This window comes from Malus domestica, chromosome 10, assembly GCF_042453785.1.
Source record: "Malus domestica chromosome 10, GDT2T_hap1".
Lineage (NCBI taxonomy): Eukaryota > Viridiplantae > Streptophyta > Magnoliopsida > Rosales > Rosaceae > Malus > Malus domestica.
In genome coordinates this window covers 32,335,146-32,354,891 of record NC_091670.1, presented here as the reverse complement: position 1 = coordinate 32,354,891, position 19,746 = coordinate 32,335,146, and the positions used below count along the sequence as shown (strand labels likewise).

Here is a 19,746-nt window from a genome sequence, read left to right as displayed (position 1 = left end):
CGCAATACCTTTATTTATAGTAATAAGAGAGATAAGAAATCATTCTCCTCTAAGGAATACAAGTCCATATAGAAAAAAATAATTAGAATCAAATCTAATATAAGATTTACACAAACACACTTAAGAAGTTTATAACAGAAAACAAATATTCTTTTTAAAAGAAAAAGAGCAACGAGAAGTAGAAAAAAAAGAGCAAGTAAATAAAAAGGAACCAAAACCAAAACAGAAGACATGAAAGAGGAAAGCCCAAGGGTGGCCCTCGAAACACTGAAACATCGACCTCTCTCTCCCTCTTGCTCTCGCTCCACACTACGAAAACCTAACTTCGAAATTCAAATTGGGAAAATTCGCCAGCTTTCCTGCCCTACTGCTCTTCGTCTTCGTCAATTCAAGGTAACAATTCCTCGTTTAGCTTTGTTTTTTCCTTCTTTTCTGTTTCCACAATTCAATTCGATCCCACGAATCGTAGTATTTGATCCCTGTTTATTGTTTAAGCTAATTGTATGAAATTTAGGGTTGATTGCTACTTTACGCAAACTAAATATCGGGTCTTTTCTGTTTCGATTAGAAAAGTAATTGTTTTTGGCGGAACTTGTGTGCGTATCTCTTTCCTTTTCCCTTCGCTAATTGGAAAAATTAGGGTTTTTGATAGTGCCCGAGTGATTATCAGCCATATATAATGACATAACTTATATCCTTATGTGGGTTTTAATTTATTAATTACTAGTATAAAAATTTAATGAATGTAACTTTTAAAAATATTTTCATTTTTTAATCTGGTTGTTTATTGAATGAGATGACAATGTACTAGTACACGGTTTCTTTAGCAGGTTTTTTTATTTTTATTTTTTATTTCTGGGTACTTGTTGGTCTCTGTGAAGCTTAAGAGATTATTAGTGATAAGGAATTTATGTATAAATCTGTTGTATAGTAATTATCTGGTTTTCTTTTGCATTTTCTGAAAGTAAATAGTTATTTTTATCCTGGAAATTTGTTTTGATCCTGGAAGTGGATGAATAGTTAGTTTGATCCTGGAACTTCGTTTTCCATAAAATTTGGTTTGCTTTTGAAATCCAAAACACAAGTAATGCTAATAAACAAAACTTGGAAGAATAATACCATCGAGATGCTTCCTTATTCATGAAAAAGTAACACGTGTTCAGATCTTGCTTTTTCTTTATTAAAGTTTGTGATACTATTACGATACTTTTCCTGACATATGTTGATGATCTGTTGGCAGGAATATTCTATAATTTGTGATTTAGTCTTCACAGTTTCAGCACTGAACTGATGAACTGTCTATGTCATTTATGTTAAGTGGTGAACAGAGTATATATGGCTTCTTTCTTGTCTGGTGATTCCTCTAATTATGGAATGAGTGAAGGTGGTTCCTATAAACACACTCATGACATATCAGATGAAGGAGCCAATTGGTACTTTTCCAGGAAGGAAATTGAAGAAAACTCTCCATCTAAACGAGATGGCATTGACTTAAAAAAAGAGGCATATCTGCGCAAGTCATACTGTACTTTTTTACAAGACCTGGGGATGAGACTTAAAGTGTGAGTAAGCCTTTTCCATAAATTTCTTTTCGTTCACTTTTTATCTTTAAACTAAGTGTTATTGTTGTTTGATTGTCATTCTATGTTTTTTATGTAAACCATTGTGCATCTTCCTCTATTATACCCTGTTGAAAAGGAATTGCTAATGGGTCTAGCTTTGGGTGTGGATGAGAGCTTTGCTGTTTCAGTGCCCGAATATATTTATAACATACAATGTTAGTTAACCGGACAAAGTCAGTAATTGTGTCTTCTGACACCTAGCGGAAGATTATTATATTCTGTATAAGTAGTATGTACATGCGAAAAATTAGGTAGGTTTTAAAGGGCTAGTCATCAGCACTGAAATTTCTATGCCTTAAAGGGCTAGTCAAAATGCTTTTTAACTTCTAAAACGGAAATATTGAATTCAATCTTACTCAATATTTTGGTATTGAACTTTACGAGCATGTTAGTTATTGTAACTGAGTATCATTGTAGTTCTCCTACTGAATACTAGATTTAATACCATTTTCTTTTGTGACTTAAATTCTACCACGTAATTTATGATAATAATTTCTGATCCTGAACATTTTCTTATGCAGACCTCAGGTAACAATTGCGACAGCCATAATTTTCTGCCACCGATTCTTCCTTTGCCAATCCCATGCAAAGAATGATAGATGGGTGAGTATGAGAAACCTTGAATGGCCCCCAACCCCTACAGTTTCTTATATCTAAGTTATCTTTAAACTTATATGTAATGCATTGTGTGCCTGTTTCATAATTCACACACTAACATGCGCGCCCACGCACACTAACACACCCACAGAGGCCCCATAAAGGATCTCGTCTGTCAGGATTTGAGAGGCTGTTCAAACAGCCCCTCACAAGTCATATTCTGTAAAATAAGGTCCTTTTGATGTTATGTGTGTGTGCGTGTGTAGCAGTCACAAGTGTTTGTGGTACCCAATGAGGAAGTAAGATGTTTATCCCCACATATATTCTTACTGGTAGTCATTTGTGAGTGACTCAAAAGAATGGAAACCTGAGTCTGCTTGGATTATGCTTTTCATATTTATGGGATTTTTTTATGTTGGGTATACTATAATTCCCGAAAGTACATGACATGAACAGCAAGGTTTAAGGTCATACTTAAACATATGACTTTAGGTCATATTCTAAGTTGAAATGCACAAAGTTCTCATCTAACAAGTAATAGGAAAATGACTTCTAAAATCGAAAAAAGGGAAGTTTTTTTCACTTCACTAAATTCTGTTATACTGTTATGCAGACCATCGCAACGGTGTGTATGTTTCTTGCTGGGAAGGTTGAAGAAACTCCCAGGCCGCTGAAAGATGTTATTCTTGTCTCATATGAAATTATTTATAAAAAGGATCCTGCAGCAGTTCATAGAATCAAGCAAAAGGCAGTTATCAACTAATCACTCTAGTTCTTGTACCTGCCATTGCTCTACTTTATCAATAAAAAATATTTATTTGATGTTACTGATTTTACTTGTTTAGGTCTTCGTAATTTTTTTTATATGTAATCCTGATATGTGAACCATTATTCTTCTTCTTTATTGTTTCCCCCAAGTTCGCAGCTGCTTACTATTAGCCCTCAGGTTATAACATATCCAAGTGCCTACTTACCTCTATAGGTTAAGTACAAAGACTCTGCATACCCATGTTGCAATAGTAATGTGGAGTCAGCGCTAAATCACCTAGATTGAAAATCAACTTGCTTTTCCTCCTGTCTACTTCTCACCTCCACGTTGCTTTTCCATTTTCTTAATATTTCTTTTATCCAAAGAACATACTTTTGGATGTTCCCCAGATATGTGCACTCTATCCAAATCCAATGTTTGGTTTATTGTTTGTTTTGTAATGCAATTACGTTTCTATTATTCTGTGTAACTGTTTAGTTTATTCATACATTTGCAACGATCATGCAGGAGGTATATGAACAGCAGAAAGAATTAATTTTACTCGGAGAGAGGGTTGTTCTTGGAACCCTTGCTTTCGATTTTAATGTACACCATCCATATAAACCCCTGGTTGAGGCAATAAAGAAATTCAAAGTAGCTCAAAATGCCCTTGCCCAAGTTGCATGGAATTTTGTAAATGATGGGTATGGATCTCTTAGTTCATTTGTCATTCTTGTTCTTGGCCTTTCTTCAGTTTCTTCTTGCTTGAACTTGGAATGTGGCATGCAGACTTCGGACATCACTTTGCTTGCAATTTAAGCCCCACCACATTGCGGCTGGTGCCATTTTTCTTGCTGCTAAGTTCCTCAAAGTAAAGCTTCCATCAGATGGCGAGAAGGTCTGGTGGCAAGAGTTTGATGTCACCCCACGCCAATTGGAGGGTGGGTGTCCTTGTTTTATTTCAATTACTGATGCTACAGAGCAATCAAAATTGTCCTTTGCCATCCTCTTTTTCTTCATGTGATGAATATACTCCATCACTCCACTCTTCCATTACTTCTGGACCTTTTATTCTTTGTGTCAATCAGTGTCAAACCAATCAATAACACAGAGAAAATGTTTCGGAGAGTAGTGAATTCTCTCCTTCTCTCCCCACCTCCTACCTTTGTAAAATTCTTGTGATCATGTCTAAATTATTAAATAGGATTCTTTTTGAATATGGTGGTATGAGTTTTATTATGCTGATATGAGTTCTAATTGACAATTATTTCTGCAGAGGTTAGCAATCAAATGCTGGAACTATATGAACAAAATCGGTTACTGCCTTCCAGTGACGTTGAAGGAAGTTCAGTGAGTGGTGCTATTCATCAGGCTTCTGCAAAACCTACGACCAGCAATGATGAACAAGCAACAGGCAACAGTCATTTGCATGCTGGAGTTACAAGACCTGGGACCTCAAAGCTAGCATCGAGGCAAGGGGGTGAGCAGTCATATGCTGAGAATGGTGGACCTGCTAGAACAACCCAAAGTCAAAATAATGACTACAGAAATGCTGAATTGAAAAGTGCCGCAGAGCAGAATATGGATGCTGAACTTCAACCCCCTGAAGCGCCACTGCACCAGGAGAAGGTGGGTGAAGCTCATGTATCAAGGTTTGTATCAGAGGGACATAGTGAAGATGGTCAAGAAAGAGAGAGCAATGTCGGGAAAGGTGAAACAAGGGAAGGACGGGAACCAAAGGACAAACATTTTGGCCGAAATCTGGATAATAGGCAAAGTGCACATGGCCGATCACCTCAGGAAGCTATAAAAAAAATTGACAAGGACAAGGTAAGGGCAGCACTTGAGAAACGAAGGAAAGCTGTTGCCGATGTCACTCGAAAGACAGATTTTCTGAATGAGGATGATTTGATTGAGAAAGAACTGGAAGATGGTATTGAACTGGCTTCAGGGAGTGAGAAAAACAAGCGGGACCGGAGGCAAAGCTGGCCGAAGCCCTCAAATAGACCAGAACATGGAGATGGACCACATTTAAACAATATAGAAGAAGGTGAGGTATCGGCACTTGATTCAGGGCAAGTATTTCATTCACCCAAGTCAAGCAGTCGCAAGAGAAAGGCAGGAAGCCCACCAGATGATCACCGTAATCACCGCAATCACAGTGATTATACAGATGATCGTAACAGAGTGGGCCGGGTTGGACACACAGAAAGAGATAACAAAAGGCATTCACAGGAGAATCATGTGTGAAGTTGTACTTCACGTCCGCTGCTTGCCCCGAGGATTTGATTCAATTCTCATTTTCTGTTCACGTCCAAGATTATCGCGATTTCTTTGGTGATGATCATGGGTAGATCGTTTGATGTTTTTGACCTACTTCCATGTATACTACGTTCTCGGCCGTTCAGAAATATCGAAGAGGCTGATCTAAGCCCCAAAAGGACTCTAGCTAAAAGGTTCCTTTTGAATCTCATGTCTTACCAAACAAGTTTGGATGTAAACTCTGTACGATAGGTTAGATGATGCTAATTTTATTGTAGAATCATAGCAGTAAAAGTAGAGAAGAAACCCTTTTGGATATTCTGTGTAGACAGTGCGGTTGCTATATCTATTGAAACTCCTGTCAATGGAATTAAATTGAATGAATATTTGTTCTTTTGCTAGATCACAGTTAAACGTTATTTTTCTGCTTAAACTCGGTAAATGAGAGCCGTTATTTGCACTTCAAAAAGTTATTTGCACTCCACTCCCTTGAATGCAAAATAAGGAGAGCGCGATATGATTTTTACAGTGTTAATAATTATTCTGTGTTTAATTCTAAATGGCGGGGATTAAAAATTTAATACCAAACACAATTTCCTTTCTCTGTTAAAAAAGTTCATGATATTTCATTCTTCCCCCGTGATTTGATTCAAAAGTTCAGACACAGACCTAAATCCCAAATCCAATTTTTTTATAATTTGCTTCAGACACAGACCTAAACCCTATAATTTGTTTGGTAGAAAAGTACACTCCTACAAAAAGAAAAACATGTCTGAAGCAACATTCGGAGGTTAAAATTATACATCTCGTGCCATTTCTCGGGATCAAGATGTCATCATCGCCTTCTATGTTCTTTTTCCCTTGTACCTCTATGGGCATCAACATCTGCACTTCTTTTCTTATGGACTGGGTCGTCTCTCTTGTCTCGACGTTCACCATCTACATATCTACCTCTATGGGCATCAACATCTGCACTTCTTTTCTTATGGACTGGGTCGTCTCTCTTGTCTCGACGTTCACCATCTACATATCTCTTTTTATACTCTGTTTCATCCCTCCTCTCTACACTGCTCTTTCTATAATCTCCACTGTCACTACTCCGTCCCGCTAGTCTATCACTGTCTGCACTCCTCTTTCTGTAATTTATGTCACCCCTCTCACCATCATCTGCATATCTCTTTCCACTCTCCCGCTGATCGACCTTATTATCTATGTTTCTCTGCCTCTCCTTGTGATTCTCTCTATCACTGTCTGTACTCCTCCTATAGTCTTTGTCACCCCTCCTGTCTGCATAGATACCATCATCTGCATCTCTCTTTCTGCTCTCACGCTGATCTGTCTTGTCATCTGTGTCTCTTTGTCTGTCCTTACGCCTATCTCTATCCCTTCCGTCTTCAGGATGATCTCGACCACTTCTGCTTCCACTGGATTGATTTGCTTTACCGTCTTGACTTGAATCCTCTCTGTACCCTCTACTTCTGTCACTGTGCCTATCCCTATAACTTGAGTCTTTGTTTTCTCGATCCCTATGCCTTGGTTCCTTGGAACTCCGCCTATTCATCCTTTGTTTCTCAACTCCGTGGTCATTATTGTGACCTTGACTTCTCTTTTCTTGCCTTGGAGTTTCCGGAGTGTCTCCATCAAATACCATATCATAACTACAAGAAACATTTCATATCAGAAATATAAAACGTGTGTGTTTGACATGCGTGAGAGAGAGAGAGAGAGAGAGAGCGAGCACGCAAGATTACCAACCTAGAGTTCTTGCCGCCACCACGCTGTCCATTATCATCCTTCAATATGTACTTTTGAGGTTGCTGTGTGTTGGCAGGATCACCAGTGCAATCCTTGGCAATGTGATCAAGTGCACCACATTTGAAGCACCCTTTGCCTACAGCCACAAAAAATAAAACTTGATAAACTCCCAGGTATTCGAACTAGAGGATAAAAAATTCAATACAATTTCAAATACAGGATACCTTTTTGACGATAAATCCAGGAATTTTACTAAAACCAATGATAAAAAGGTCGTACCCAGTACACAAGGCTTCCGCTTTACGCAGGGTCTGGGAGAGGTGAATGTCGGCTAGCCTTACCCCCATTTATGGAGAGGCTGCTCCCAAGTCTCGAACCCGAGACCTACCGCTCATGGGCGAAGGCACTTGCCATCGCACCAATGATAATGTAGCAAATTCTTTCCAATAAAAAGACATCCAAGGAATTTGCTAAAACATTTATTTTATCCAATTTCCTCTTTAATTACCGTATTTGAATTCTTTTACTCATAAAATCATGACCAGAAACCCAACTCCAAACCATCTAGGCGCCCTGGAGCATGTAAGCTTATCTATTTTGATCTGTCAGCAGAGTAACTGTTACTCACTCAGGTAGTTATCAATCAAATATAAGTTGCATGAAACTTACCCCTTTAAAACGATGATTGATCCAAGACATTACTAACTCATTTCCAATTTAGAAGTTTACAAATTTAGAAGTTTACATAATTTTGCTTTGTATTTTTCCGCTAACAACTAGGCTGATACATTGACCTTTACTAAGAATGAAACAACTTCTGGATATGGACCCCGAAGGATATTCCATCATGCAAGAAAACACACTTGAGCAACCTATTACAGATATGTCACTTCTACAATCGATTTTTCACAACTATGACATACGAAGTTAATGTTATTTATTTCACAGCACAACAAACTAGTCCATATGTTGGCTAAGTTGATTTTCATAGGTCCACTTCAATTTTGCCACAGGTAGGCCTAACTGATTATGATAGTCATAAAAATAAAAAAAGAACGAGAGAACAATAACACATACTGAACAGAACAAAAAATAGCATACAGAAAGACGTACAAAACATTCCTATGAATAGCAGTTGATTAAACAAGCTTCATCTGAGCACACAGTGAAAAAATGGACAAAAAGAAACCAAGCATATATGTTTTCCGCATGCTTCAAAATCTATACCTTTGCCCTTTTGATCTTTGCGCCTGTACTGGGACCACAGTTTTGCAACACTTTGACTAAAATCCACGTGTATTCTCCGGTCATCAATCAAAGCATTATCCATCTACCAAAAAGAAGTCATATAAGACGAGAAAAGCAAAATGGGTTCATATATAGCACATATTCAAATAATTGCACTCTATTTTTTAAAGGAACTGCATCCATATGAGAAGCCAAAAATATTCAGCAAGATTTACGTAACCTCTGCAACAAGAATTTTTGCAATCCTAACTTGAAAGGACTATCTGAGCATGCCTTAAAAATACATGTGGAAATGCAACAGAAAGGATATTAAATCTATAGAGCAAAGCAGAAAAATGTCAAAGGGGTTTGTTGGTAGGGCAACAAAGTTTCTCTTTTCCCCATGATCATAACTACAAGATTTCAATCATAATGAACTCTATAAAAGTTGTTACTCACTACAGCTAAGAACTAAAATAAGAATCAAATGGCCGGAGCATCAACTAGGATTGCCAGGCATGGAAGCAGGAAATGTATATTAGATCACAGTACCTTAAAATATGCTTGTTCGCATGCTTCTCTGGTCTCAAATTCTGGCATTACAAATGTCATAGTGATTAGGTTTTGTCCTCAGAAATGTGAATATTCATTCAAAAACTTTAAAAGGAGATTAAATAGAAAGAACATAAGCAGGACAAAGAGCGTTATAGTACTTAAGGTTCATGGTTGAGCATTAAATTATGAACAGAATTTAGAAGGACAGAAATTTTGGTCGGAACTCATCAAACAAAGGTGCTAAAACCCTACATTTTCCAGCATAACAGTTAAGAGATGGTGTATTTCCTACTACAAACAGAAAATAAGGAATCAAATATAATATACTCACCTATGAATGCATAGCATAAGCTATCTCCAGTCTTGAAATCACGGATTATATCAGCCCTGCCATCATTCACATATCATTACATACACACCTTTGCAATCCACAACCCACCAACCCCAAAGCCTACTAATAATTAACAAACAAGATCAATACTTACGCTTGAACAGTTCCAAAACGTGAAAAAATTGTGTGCAAGTCCTCATCCTGCATAGAAAGCACCAGAGCAAAAATTATACGCACCACTCCGCATGTTAAAACCATGAAAGAGGAATCGGGGAAAAGAAGAGAGCTACTTACTTCAGTGACTGGATTCAATTTACAAACAAATAGCACATTGTCGGGAGGTTTTATCTCAACATCAGGAATATCCCCAATCTGTTATACAGATATGACAAGCAAAATGGCAAAAGAGGATTAACATGTGATTGCACAACAGCACACTCTGAAACTAGAAGAATGGGATTATGATTGAGGTGCTTACACTCTCAAGTACAACCGCACTGGAATGTGCGTCTTTGGCACGAAGACGCTCTTCAAGTTCTAGTGGACCTAGTTGTTCATCCAGAGGAACCCAGTCATCTTCAAGCCGCACATTATCATCAACCTAGTCAAGAGGGAGATGAGTAAGACCATTGTTAATTTTTTTAATGTATATTAATGGTTAGCTTGTATCCAAACAGCTTAAGCTTTTGGGAATGGTTGTAAATTAACAAACTTTATGCTACAGATCCGCAACCATGATTTCAAGTGTCATGAGTAATTTATTTCTCATCTTTATCTTCATTTTGGATATCAGAGTGTCCGATAGATATGGAATGACAATGGAAATTAGTCACTACCTCATCCCTTGGTTTTCCTTCAGGGGAGGCATCGGGAATTAACTCAGCTAGTTGTGAAGGATCATCAAAAGGATCATCCAATATGTAAGTATGTTTGATTCTGCTAACACAAATAAATATGACAGTGTCAATCTAGCTTGAGACAAGCAGGAAGTGAAAAATATATGCAAGGAAAAACAGGAACTGACCGGATATTCTTAAAGGGTCTGTTGTTCTCATCCACATAAGCCTCATTGATCCTTGTCAATGTCTCAAACCCCTCTGCTATCTCACCAAAAATCTTCAATAACATACATTCCTTGAGTAATGCCGGACATCAAACAAAAAACAAAAGAGAAAAATCCCTACTAGCAGAAGGCAGGGGAGAAGACGTAGCTTGGCTTATACTTGAAATTACCAAACCAAAAAGACTATAATTATCCATTTTCTTTTGGGTTATTTAGGGGTAGAAAAACTAAATAATCACCAGACATGCATACACCATCTGCTTACATATTTTAATGGAAGACGGTATCTACTATCATAGATATATCTAATACACCCTATATAAAAGCACAAGGAAGGATAATCATGTAAACCCATCAATCAGAGAGAGGACTATTGCACAGGAAAAATCGTATACTCACGTATGAAACACAAACTCATAAGCACCTATGCATAGGAAGGTGATAAAAAATTTCAACTCTCCACATTAAGTCAGTGCATCAGTTAATTGACATCCCTCTCCTACTACCCGGCATTTATCAACCAGATGTAGCAACTAAGAAATATTGCTAATTTTTTTATACATTATATTCTTGAAGACATTTAGACTGGGAAAACTATCGTATATGCCATATAGTTGACAAAGTTGGGTAAACAAAATTCCAAGACATACAGTTTTAAAAGATTGGTAGATGGGACTAGAGACTTACTGTGTGCTTTCCATCAAGATAGTCTAGATCATCACGCAATGTCAAGTAGAACTGGAAAAAAAAAAGTAATCAGTGCATCACCACAATGTTATTGAAAATGAAAAGTTCACCATCCAAAAAGCATAAGTTTAACAAAATACACAACAACAACAACAACAACAACAAAGCATTTTCCCACTAAGTGGGGTCGGCTATATGAATCCTAGAACGCCATTGCGCTCGGTTTTGTGTCATGTCCTCCGTTAGATCCAAGTACTCAAGTCTTTTCCTAGGGTCTCTTCCAAAGTTTTCCTAGGTCTTCCTCTACCCCTTCGGCCCTGAACCTCTGTCCCGTAGTCACATTTTCGAACCGGAGCGTCAGTAGGCCTTCTTTGCACATGTCCAAACCACCGGAACCGATTTTCTCTCATATTTCCTTCAATTTTGGCTACTCCTTCCTACTTTACCTCGGATATCCTCATTCCCAATCTTATCCTTTCTCGTGTGCCCATACATCCCACGAAGCATCCTCATCTCCGCTACACCCATTTTGTGTACGTGTTGATGCTTCACCGCCCAACATTTTGTGTCATACAACATCGCTGGCATTATTGCCGTCCTATAAAATTTTCCCTTGAGCTTCAGTGCCCTACGACGGTCACACAACACGCCGGATGCACTCTTACACTTCATCCATCCAGCTTGTATTCTATGGTTGAGATCTCCATCTAAGTCTCCGTTCTTTGCAAGATAGATCCTAGGTAGCGAAAACGGTCACTTTTTGTGATCTTCGCTAGATTGCTCCGGTCATTAGTGTGGATAAGTATATAAATGGATAGAGATAGGAAAGCAAACACAAGATGTACGTGGTTCACCCAGATTGGCTACGTCCACGGAATAGAGGAGTTCTCATTAATTGTGAAGGGTTTACACAAGTACATAGGTTCAAGCTCTCCTTTAGTGAGTACAAGTGAATGATTTAGTACAAATGACATTAGGAAATATTGTGGGAGAATGATCTTGTAACCACGAAACTTGTAAGTACCGGAGTGTGGTATCGTCTTGACTTGCCTTATCTGTCTCATAGGTAGATGTGGCATCTTCTCTGGAAGTACTCTTCCTCCATCCAGGGGTGGTATCTGTAACTGGTGGAGATGCACAAGGTAATGTATCAATTTCACTTGAAGCTTACTTGTAGTTTCAGGCTTGGTCAAGCGCGATACAAACCATGTAGTAGGAGTCCCCGCCGAGCTAGGGGATCTGCTGAAAGAGGTGACAGACAAGGTAAGCAATCAGAGCTCCGGCTGATTGTTCACATTCTCCCTATCTTGCAGGCAGCATGAAGGATAAAGAGAAGAAAAATGAGAAGAGATGATATGGGATACTTTTGCTTTTGAAGAAGTAACTTTCCACAGGCTTATTCTTGAACTGGGCTGGAGGGTTTTCTGGTTTCCTCCAGAGAATAAGGCCGACTGAAGAATTTGAGGGTCAAAACAAGTCCATCAAATCTAGAGTACGTTCGACCCTGCTGATATGGGATACTTTTGCTTTTGACAGAGTAGTGGATATATCGGCACGTGTGCTGTTACGCTTGTCTCCACATGCTTCCTTGTATCCTTCTCACTTGCCCTATCTGTTCCTCAGGCAGATGCGGTATCTTCTCTGGAAGCATAAGATGTTGAAGATGAGTACTCGAGAGCAATGCCAGGTAAGTAATCAGGTAAGGGGTTCCAGGCAGTCAGTTCCTGGCTGGAAGCTTGATTCCAAGTGCTGACCGATTGCTCTCTTTCTCCTTGTCTTGCAGGTAAGAACAAGGCCAAAGGAAAAGACAAGGAAAAAGCATGATATGGGATACTCTTGCTTTTAACCCTGATGATATGAGATATTCTTGCTCTAGTATAGCTTGTTTACAGAGGTGTTATCGGGGGGAAAGAAAGCTGAATATTTCAAAAGGCTTCGTTGGGAGTGCCCTCTCAGATAAGAGGAAGGGTTGAGCATTTTTGCAGGTCTGCCTGTCCGTTGGGGATGGAGGTCGACATATATAGGAGTCTCCCTAACATCAAGTAATAATGCTATTCCTTTACCCTGCTTGGTCATAGCACGGTAGTGGGAGCTGCCAGCTTCACATGTTTTAACTCTGTCAAAGCACTTTGAAAAAGTGGTCTGTGGTATCTGGAAAGCTGATGTTGCGTGTGAAGATTACAGACAAGCTTTATCCAAGGAGATCCAGCTCTTGAAGTTGGGAAAGTGGTGCCTCTTCGGTTTTTGAACAAGCAATCCTGTCGGGGATCTGGCTCTCAAGATTCGGAGAACGATGCCTCTTCGATTTTTGAGAAAGCAATCCTGCTGTGGGTCTGGCTCTCGAGATTCGGAGAGCGGTGTCTCTTCGATTTTTGAGAAAGTAATCATGTTGGGAGTATGGCTCTCAAGATTCGGAGGGCGGTGCCTCTTCGATTTTGGAGCAAGCAATCTTGTTGGGAGTGTTTTCTCGAATGTGAGTAAAGGTTAGGCATGTTTGCTAGTCTACCTTGCCACGAAGCACAGAGGTTGACACACAGGGACTTTCCAATTATCCAGCAGTGGTACTGTTCCTTTACCCTCTCTTCGATTTTTGAGAAAGTAATCATGTTGGGAGTCTGGCTCTCGAGATTCGGAGGGCGGTGCCTCTTCGATTTTGGAGCAAGCAATCTTGTTGGGAGTGTTTTCTCGAATGTGAGTAAAGGTTGGGCATGTTTGCTAGTCTACCTTGCCATGAAGCACATAGGTTGACACACCGGGACTTTCCAATTATCCAGCAGTGGTACTGTTCCTTTACCCTTGTGGGTAATAATATGGTAGCTAGACCTTCAAAATTTATGTGTCTAAACTTTGTTAATGTTGTTTCTTTGCTATTCTTTTACCCTTCTTGGTCAGAGCGATGTAGTGGGAGCTGCAAGCTTCACGTGTCTCAACTTTGTCAGAGAACTTTGGCAAAGTTATCTGTGGTACCCATGAGCTACTGTTGCGTGTGGGAAGTGGGTGATTGAACAGTACGATTCATGTGCTTTCTACTTCGCCAGAAATCTTCGACAGAATGGCCATAATTTCCGCAAAGCTGAGTGTGTGTGTGACAGGTGTTGACAAGGCTGGAAAAGTAGGTGCCTCTTCGATTTCTGAGATCGGCCCTCGTGGTCTCTGAGCAGCCCAGCTTTTTAGAAAGCAAGCCTCTTCGATTTCTGAGATCGGCCTTCGTGGTCTTTGAGCAGCCCAGCTTTTGAGAAAGCAAACGCCTCTTCGATTTCTGAGATCGACCCTCGTGGTCTCTGAGCAGCCCAGCTTTTGAGAAAGCAAACGCCTCTTCGATTTCTGAAGCTTCGTCGAGTGCAGATTTTTATAGGGGTTGACATTAATTTCCAAAGCACACTTGAATATCCACCAGTAGAAGCTCCATTCTTGCACTTCTAAGATCTTGATTTGTCCGACCTCTTCTCTCTTCAACACCTTTGAAAATGTCTGGCCCCTTCGACCGTCGTTTTGGTGGCTAGGAACCTTCTCACTCCCAAAGATAACAGACTACTTTCCAAACGGTCTGATGAGTTGGCTGTTAAGGATTCTCTGGCTCTCAGTGTTCAGTGTGCAGGTTCTGTGTCTAATATAGCCCAACGCCTATTTGCTCGAACCCGCCAAGTTGAATCATTGGCGGCTGAAGTGATGAGTCTCAAACAGGAGATTAGAGGGCTCAAGCATGAGAATAAACAGTTGCACCGGCTCGCACATGACTATGCTACAAACATGAAGACGAAGCTTGACCAGATGAAGGAATCTGATGGTCAGGTTTTACTTGATCATCAGAGATTTGTGGGTTTGTTCCAAAGACATTTATTGCCTTCGTCTTTTGGGGCTGTACCGCGTAATGAAGCTCCAAATGATCAACCTCTGATGCCTCCTCCTTCTAGGGTTCTGTCCAGTACTGAGGCTCCGAATGATCCCCCTCCGGTGCCTTCTCTTTCTGGGGCTCTACCGACTGCTGAGACTTCTCCTAAGCAACCTTTGTGAAGGCTCCCTCTTGTTTGTTTATTTTGACTCAAGTATATGTACATATTTGTAACTTATCGGGGATACCAATAAATAAGCTTTCCTTCATTTCAACGTATTGTGTTAAATACACCAAAGCCTTCTTCGCTAAGTTCTTTGAATTTTCTTTTGTTGAAGCTTGTATGTTGAAGCTTTGTGAGTGGAGCATGTAGGTTGAGGTAGTGTTCCCTTAATTTCCCGAGTGAGGAAAACTTCTCGGTTGGAGACTTGGAAAATCCAAGTCACTGAGTGGGATCGGCTATATGAATCTTAGAACGCCATTGTGTTCTGTCCTGTGTCATGTCCTCCGTTAGATCCAAGTACTCTAAGTCTTTTCTTAGGGTCTCTTCCAAAGTTTTCCTAGGTCTTCCTCTACCCCTTCGGCCCTGAACCTCTGTCCCATAGTCGCATCTTCTAATCGGAGCGTTAGTAGGCCTTCTTTGCACATGTCCAAACCACCGTAACCGATTTTCTCTCATTTTTCCTTCAATTTCGGCTACTCCTACTTTACCCCGGATATCCTCATTCCTAATCTTATCCTTTCTCGTGTGCCCACACATCCAACGAAGCATCCTCATCTCCGCTACACCCATTTTGTGTACGTGTTGATGCTTCACCGCCCAACATTCTGTGCCATACAGCATCGCCGGCCTTATTGCCGTCCTATAAAATTTTCCCTAGAGCTTCAGTGGCATACGGCGGTCACACAACACGCCGGATGCACTCTTCCACTTCATCCATCCAGCTTGTATTCTATGGTTGAGATATCCATCTAATTCTTCGTTCTTTTGCAAGATAGATCCTAGGTAACGAAAACGGTCGCTCTTTGGTATTTCTTGATCTCCGATCCTCACCCCTAATTCGTTTTGGCCTCCATTTGCACTGAACTTGCACTCCATATATTCTGTCTTTGATCGGCTTAGGCGAAGACCTTTATATTCCAACACTTCTCTCCAAAGGTTAAGCTTTGCATTTACCCCTTCCTGAGTTTCATCTATCAACACTATATCGTCTGCGAAAAGCATACACCAAGGAATATCATCTTGAATATGTCCTGTTAACTCATCCATTAAAAGGTCGTACCCAGTGCACAAGGCTCCCGCTTTACGCAGGGTCTGGGAGAGGTGAATGTCGGCTAGCCTTACCCCCATTTATGGAGAGGCTGCTCCCAAGTCTCGAACCCGAGACCTACCGCTCATGGGCGAAGGCACTTGCCATCGCACCAAGTGCGACCTCTTGTTAACTCATCCATTACCAACGCAAAAAGATAAGGACTTAAGGATGAGCCTTGATGTAATCCTACAGTTATGGGAAAGCTTTCGGTTTGTCCTTCATGAGTTCTTACGGCAGTCTTTGCTCCTTCATACATATCCTGTATAGCTTGGATATATGCTACTCGTACTCCTTTCTTCTCTAAAATCCTCCAAAGAATGTCTCTTGGGATCCTATCATACGCTTTTTCCAAATCTATAAAGACCATGTGTAAATCCTTTTTCCCATCTCTATATCTTTCCATCAATCTTCGTAAGAGATAGATTGCCTCCATGGTTGAGCGCCCTGGCATGAACTCGAATTGGTTGTCCGAAACCTGTGTCTCTTGCCTCAATCTATGCTCAATGACTCTCTCCCAGAGCTTCATTGTATGACTCATTAGCTTAATACCCCTATAGTTCATGCAATTTTGTACATCGCCCTTATTCTTGTAGATAGGCACCAAAGTGCTCGTTCGCCACTCATTTGGCATCTTCTTCGTTTTCAAAATCCTATTGAAAATGTCAGTGAGCCATGTTATACCTGTCTCTCAACTTTCCACACTTCGATTGGTATATCGTCTGGGCCTACTGCTTTTCTATGCTTCATCTTCTTCAAAGCTACAACCACTTCTTCCTTCCGGATTCTACGATAAAAAGAGTAGTTTCTACACTCTTCTGAGTTACTCAACTCCCCTAAAGAAGCACTCCCTTCATGTCCTTCATTGAAAAGATTATGAAAATAACCTTTCCATCTGTCTTTAACCGCGTTCTCTGTAGCAAGAACCTTTCCATCCTCATCCTTGATGCACCTCACTTGGTTTAGATCCCTTGTCTTCTTTTCCCTTGCTCTAGCTAGTTTATAGATATCCAACTCTCCTTCTTTAGTATCTAATCGCTTATACATATCGTCATAAGCCGCTAACTTAGCTTCTCTCACAGCTTTCTTCGCCTCTTGCTTCGCTTTTCTATACCTTTCACCATTTTCATCGGTCCTATCCTTGTATAAGGCTTTACAACATTCCTTCTTAGCCTTCACCTTTGTTTGTACCTCCTCATTCCACCACCAAGATTCCTTTTGGTGTGGGGCAAAGCCCTTGGACTCTCCTAATACCTTTTTTGCTACTTTTCGGATACAACTAGCCATGAAATCCCACATTTGGTTAGCTTCCCCCTCTCTATCCCACACACACTGGGTGATTACTTTCTCTTTGAAAATGGCTTGTTTTTCTTCTTTTAGATTCCACCATCTAGTCCTTGGGCACTTCCAAGTCTTGTTCTTTTTTCTCACTCTTTTGATATGTACATCCATCACCAACAAGTGATGTTGATTAGCCACGCTCTCTCCTGGTATAACTTTGCAATCCTTACAAGTTATACGATCCCCTTTCCTCAAGGTTTAAAAAAATACACAACTCAACTAAATGAAACCCTATTCTCAATAAGATTAATGCAGGGAAAACAAACTTATACCAGCAAAGCAATAATCTTATACCTGAGAAGCATTGAGATTCTCTCCCGCACTAGCCATTGCAACCGTGCCTGTCTTAGAATGCTTCAAATCAAGATGAATCTCATCGTTGAAAAAGCGCGCCTGATCACCATATAAAAATCTGAAGGTAGAACATGGTGCAAGGTGAGTTCAAGAGTAGACAGAAGAGAAAAACATTTAAATATTTCAGCATAACTAAAAGATTCTATGTGAGATATGCATAGTGCGAAACAGAGTGTGCAGATTCCTTACTTGTAGACGGAATCGCCACCAGAACCCGTTCCGGTTGGGTCACCAGTCTGTGCAGTAAAATCCTTCTGAACCGTGTGAAAAAGACACCCATTATAATACTTTATCCTGAATCAATATATAGGTTAAAAAAAAGAGGCAAAAAATAGTAATGAGATGATATTCTAAAATAGAAATAAAAACTACAAAACCACTGATTCATAATTAAGCTAGGTTCTAAATAAAAATTCAATTCCAAAGAACCATAACAATGGTGTACCAAAAATTCTGAGGCAAGTAAGATACTTTATGAAATCAACAAATATCTGTAAAAATGTGTAAGCAATTCACACTATAACCTAGTAATTGAACATGGCCGAGTAGAATCTCAAAACTCAACAAATATTGGAAAATCCTCTACAAAAAACAAAAAAAAAACAAAAAGAAAAAAAGAAAAAAAAGAAATCAACATTAACCCACTTTTACTTTCTCAAACTTCATATATCCATAGCTGAAGTAAAAAAGATTGTTGATTGCTCAAAAAATATACGAAATTTGACCCAATAAAAAGGAAACTCAGGCCATAACTATTAATTTATTTGCAAAGCTTCTTACTTTTTAGCTGAAATAACAAAGACATGCCCTCAATCAACACAACATAAACTAAAAAATTTTAACACGATTAATTAGATGGTAATTAGGAGTGAAGATAGACTTACTTGCAGAGCTTCAAGAAGTTTTTACAAGTCAGAGGGCACTTGTCTGTATGCAAATCCACAACTATCTCTCCTAAGCTTGTCACTATAAGCACTGACATGGTCTCTCACTGCATTCAACCAATCTTTTCAATCCGTGTTTTTCGATAACAATTGAAGCTAAGCTGAAAACCTACTGATGCAAATCACACTACATATAGCCGAAAAATTCAAATTGGGCCAAATTTTATCCGAAACTTACGCTTTCGATAATTAATTTCCTAATATGTTTTCAATTTTTCATTCTAGAACAGAAATTGAGCACTTACATATCGAAAACAAACCCGAAAAAATTCATTACCTTGATATTAGATTGAAACTCTAACAACCCAATATTGCATTACAATAAAAGAAACCCCAAAAGATTATAGCTTTGACCTCCCACATTGAAAAAAGATCCTTTAAATCGAAAAATAACAGTTGGGTTTCTTACAAACCTTTCGATTTCCTTCGTTGAAGCTGCCTGATTGAAGATTGAAGTGATGTTCCCGTAATCCTTCTGCGATGTAACGACAGAGAAGGAGAAGAAATGAGGAATAAGATAAAACCTAAACCCTCAACAGGTAAGCAACACAAATTTTGCGGGAAATTTTACGATTGAAATGGGGGGGTCTGAAGAACTCACTCGATTCTTCGAGCTACGTCCCAAGCAATTGGAACAGTGAGAGAGAGAGAGAGGGGTCTGGGTACAAAGTTTGTTTTAATTTGGGGCCAAAATATAAAAAGCTTTGTTTAACCCAAATACTATTGGGCCCAGATAGTATTGGGCTCAGATACTATTGGGCTTATGTGTTTAACCCAAATACTATTGGGCCCAATACAAGTGGGCTCATGTGTTTCAAGCCTAATGTTTGTTTGGATTTTGGAGGGAAACCCAACGCAAATTTCGAAATAAGACAGCGACCCCGAAAAGGCAAAAATTGTGCTGAAAAAAAGGAAACAAATTTAAGAAATAAATAAAAAAAGAAAAGAAAAGGAAAGGCCGGAGGGTGGGAATTTATTCAAAATTAATAAAATGAAATAAAAAAATAAATAATAATTGCCGTTGCACCCAATGTGATATTTGAAGAAGGAAAATTCAATCGAAATTAAGCCAACAACCGCAACCACCGCGCGAAGATTCGAGAGTCGGAGGAGGAGGA

At 39.5% G+C, this 19,746-nt stretch overlaps 2 protein-coding genes across 12 annotated transcripts; one reads left to right on the top strand and one right to left on the bottom strand.

Annotated features, from left to right (window-relative positions):
* The first annotated feature begins 204 nt into the window (after positions 1-204).
* On the top strand, positions 205-5,630 carry LOC103445804 (cyclin-T1-3-like). Of its 8 annotated transcripts, none has more exons than XM_008384861.4 (7): positions 205-393; positions 1,241-1,562; positions 2,144-2,225; positions 2,833-2,967; positions 3,496-3,671; positions 3,757-3,908; positions 4,244-5,630. In XM_008384861.4, the coding sequence occupies exons 2-7, from the start codon at positions 1,336-1,338 to the stop codon at positions 5,215-5,217; spliced, it is 1,746 nt and encodes a 581-aa protein (XP_008383083.1). In that variant the 5' UTR covers positions 205-393; positions 1,241-1,335; the 3' UTR covers positions 5,218-5,630. The 8 variants fall into 8 exon arrangements, with proteins under 8 accessions (XP_008383083.1, XP_017190732.1, XP_017190731.1 ...); XM_017335243.3 differs by having other exon boundaries at positions 214-393; positions 1,329-1,562; XM_017335242.3 differs by having other exon boundaries at positions 229-393; positions 1,319-1,562.
* A 175-nt stretch (positions 5,631-5,805) lies between these two features.
* On the bottom strand, positions 5,806-19,578 carry LOC103445845 (peptidyl-prolyl cis-trans isomerase CYP59-like). 4 transcript variants are annotated; one of them, XM_070807126.1, is made up of 17 exons: positions 19,230-19,578; positions 19,042-19,103; positions 18,569-18,675; positions 17,874-17,978; positions 17,625-17,742; positions 10,848-10,898; positions 10,122-10,213; positions 9,934-10,033; positions 9,576-9,698; positions 9,392-9,469; positions 9,252-9,298; positions 9,098-9,153; positions 8,764-8,804; positions 8,212-8,314; positions 6,985-7,120; positions 6,181-6,887; positions 5,806-6,096 (listed from the first exon to the last, which is right to left on the bottom strand). In XM_070807126.1, the coding sequence occupies exons 3-17, from the start codon at positions 18,664-18,666 to the stop codon at positions 6,065-6,067; spliced, it is 1,887 nt and encodes a 628-aa protein (XP_070663227.1). In that variant the 5' UTR covers positions 18,667-18,675; positions 19,042-19,103; positions 19,230-19,578; the 3' UTR covers positions 5,806-6,064. The 4 variants fall into 4 exon arrangements, with proteins under 4 accessions (XP_070663227.1, XP_028965878.1, XP_028965879.1 ...); XM_029110045.2 differs by having other exon boundaries at positions 5,806-6,887; XM_029110046.2 differs by having other exon boundaries at positions 19,042-19,301.
* Positions 19,579-19,746: the final 168 nt, after the last annotated feature.

Coding starts and splice junctions, on each gene's coding strand:
- LOC103445804 (XM_070807129.1), top strand. CDS start 1,336: ATGGCTTCTTTCTTGTCTGGTGATTCCTCTAATTATGGAATGAGTGAA. Junction 1,563..2,143: donor CTGGGGATGAGACTTAAAGT/GTGAGTAAGCCT, acceptor TTTCTTATGCAG/ACCTCAGGTAACAATTGCGA. Junction 2,226..2,832: donor ATGCAAAGAATGATAGATGG/GTGAGTATGAGA, acceptor ACTGTTATGCAG/ACCATCGCAACGGTGTGTAT.
- LOC103445845 (XM_029110045.2), bottom strand. CDS start 18,666: ATGTCAGTGCTTATAGTGACAAGCTTAGGAGAGATAGTTGTGGATTTG. Junction 17,743..17,873: donor GGTGGCGATTCCGTCTACAA/GTAAGGAATCTG, acceptor TTCTACCTTCAG/ATTTTTATATGGTGATCAGG. Junction 9,299..9,391: donor AATTGAATCCAGTCACTGAA/GTAAGTAGCTCT, acceptor CTTTCTATGCAG/GATGAGGACTTGCACACAAT.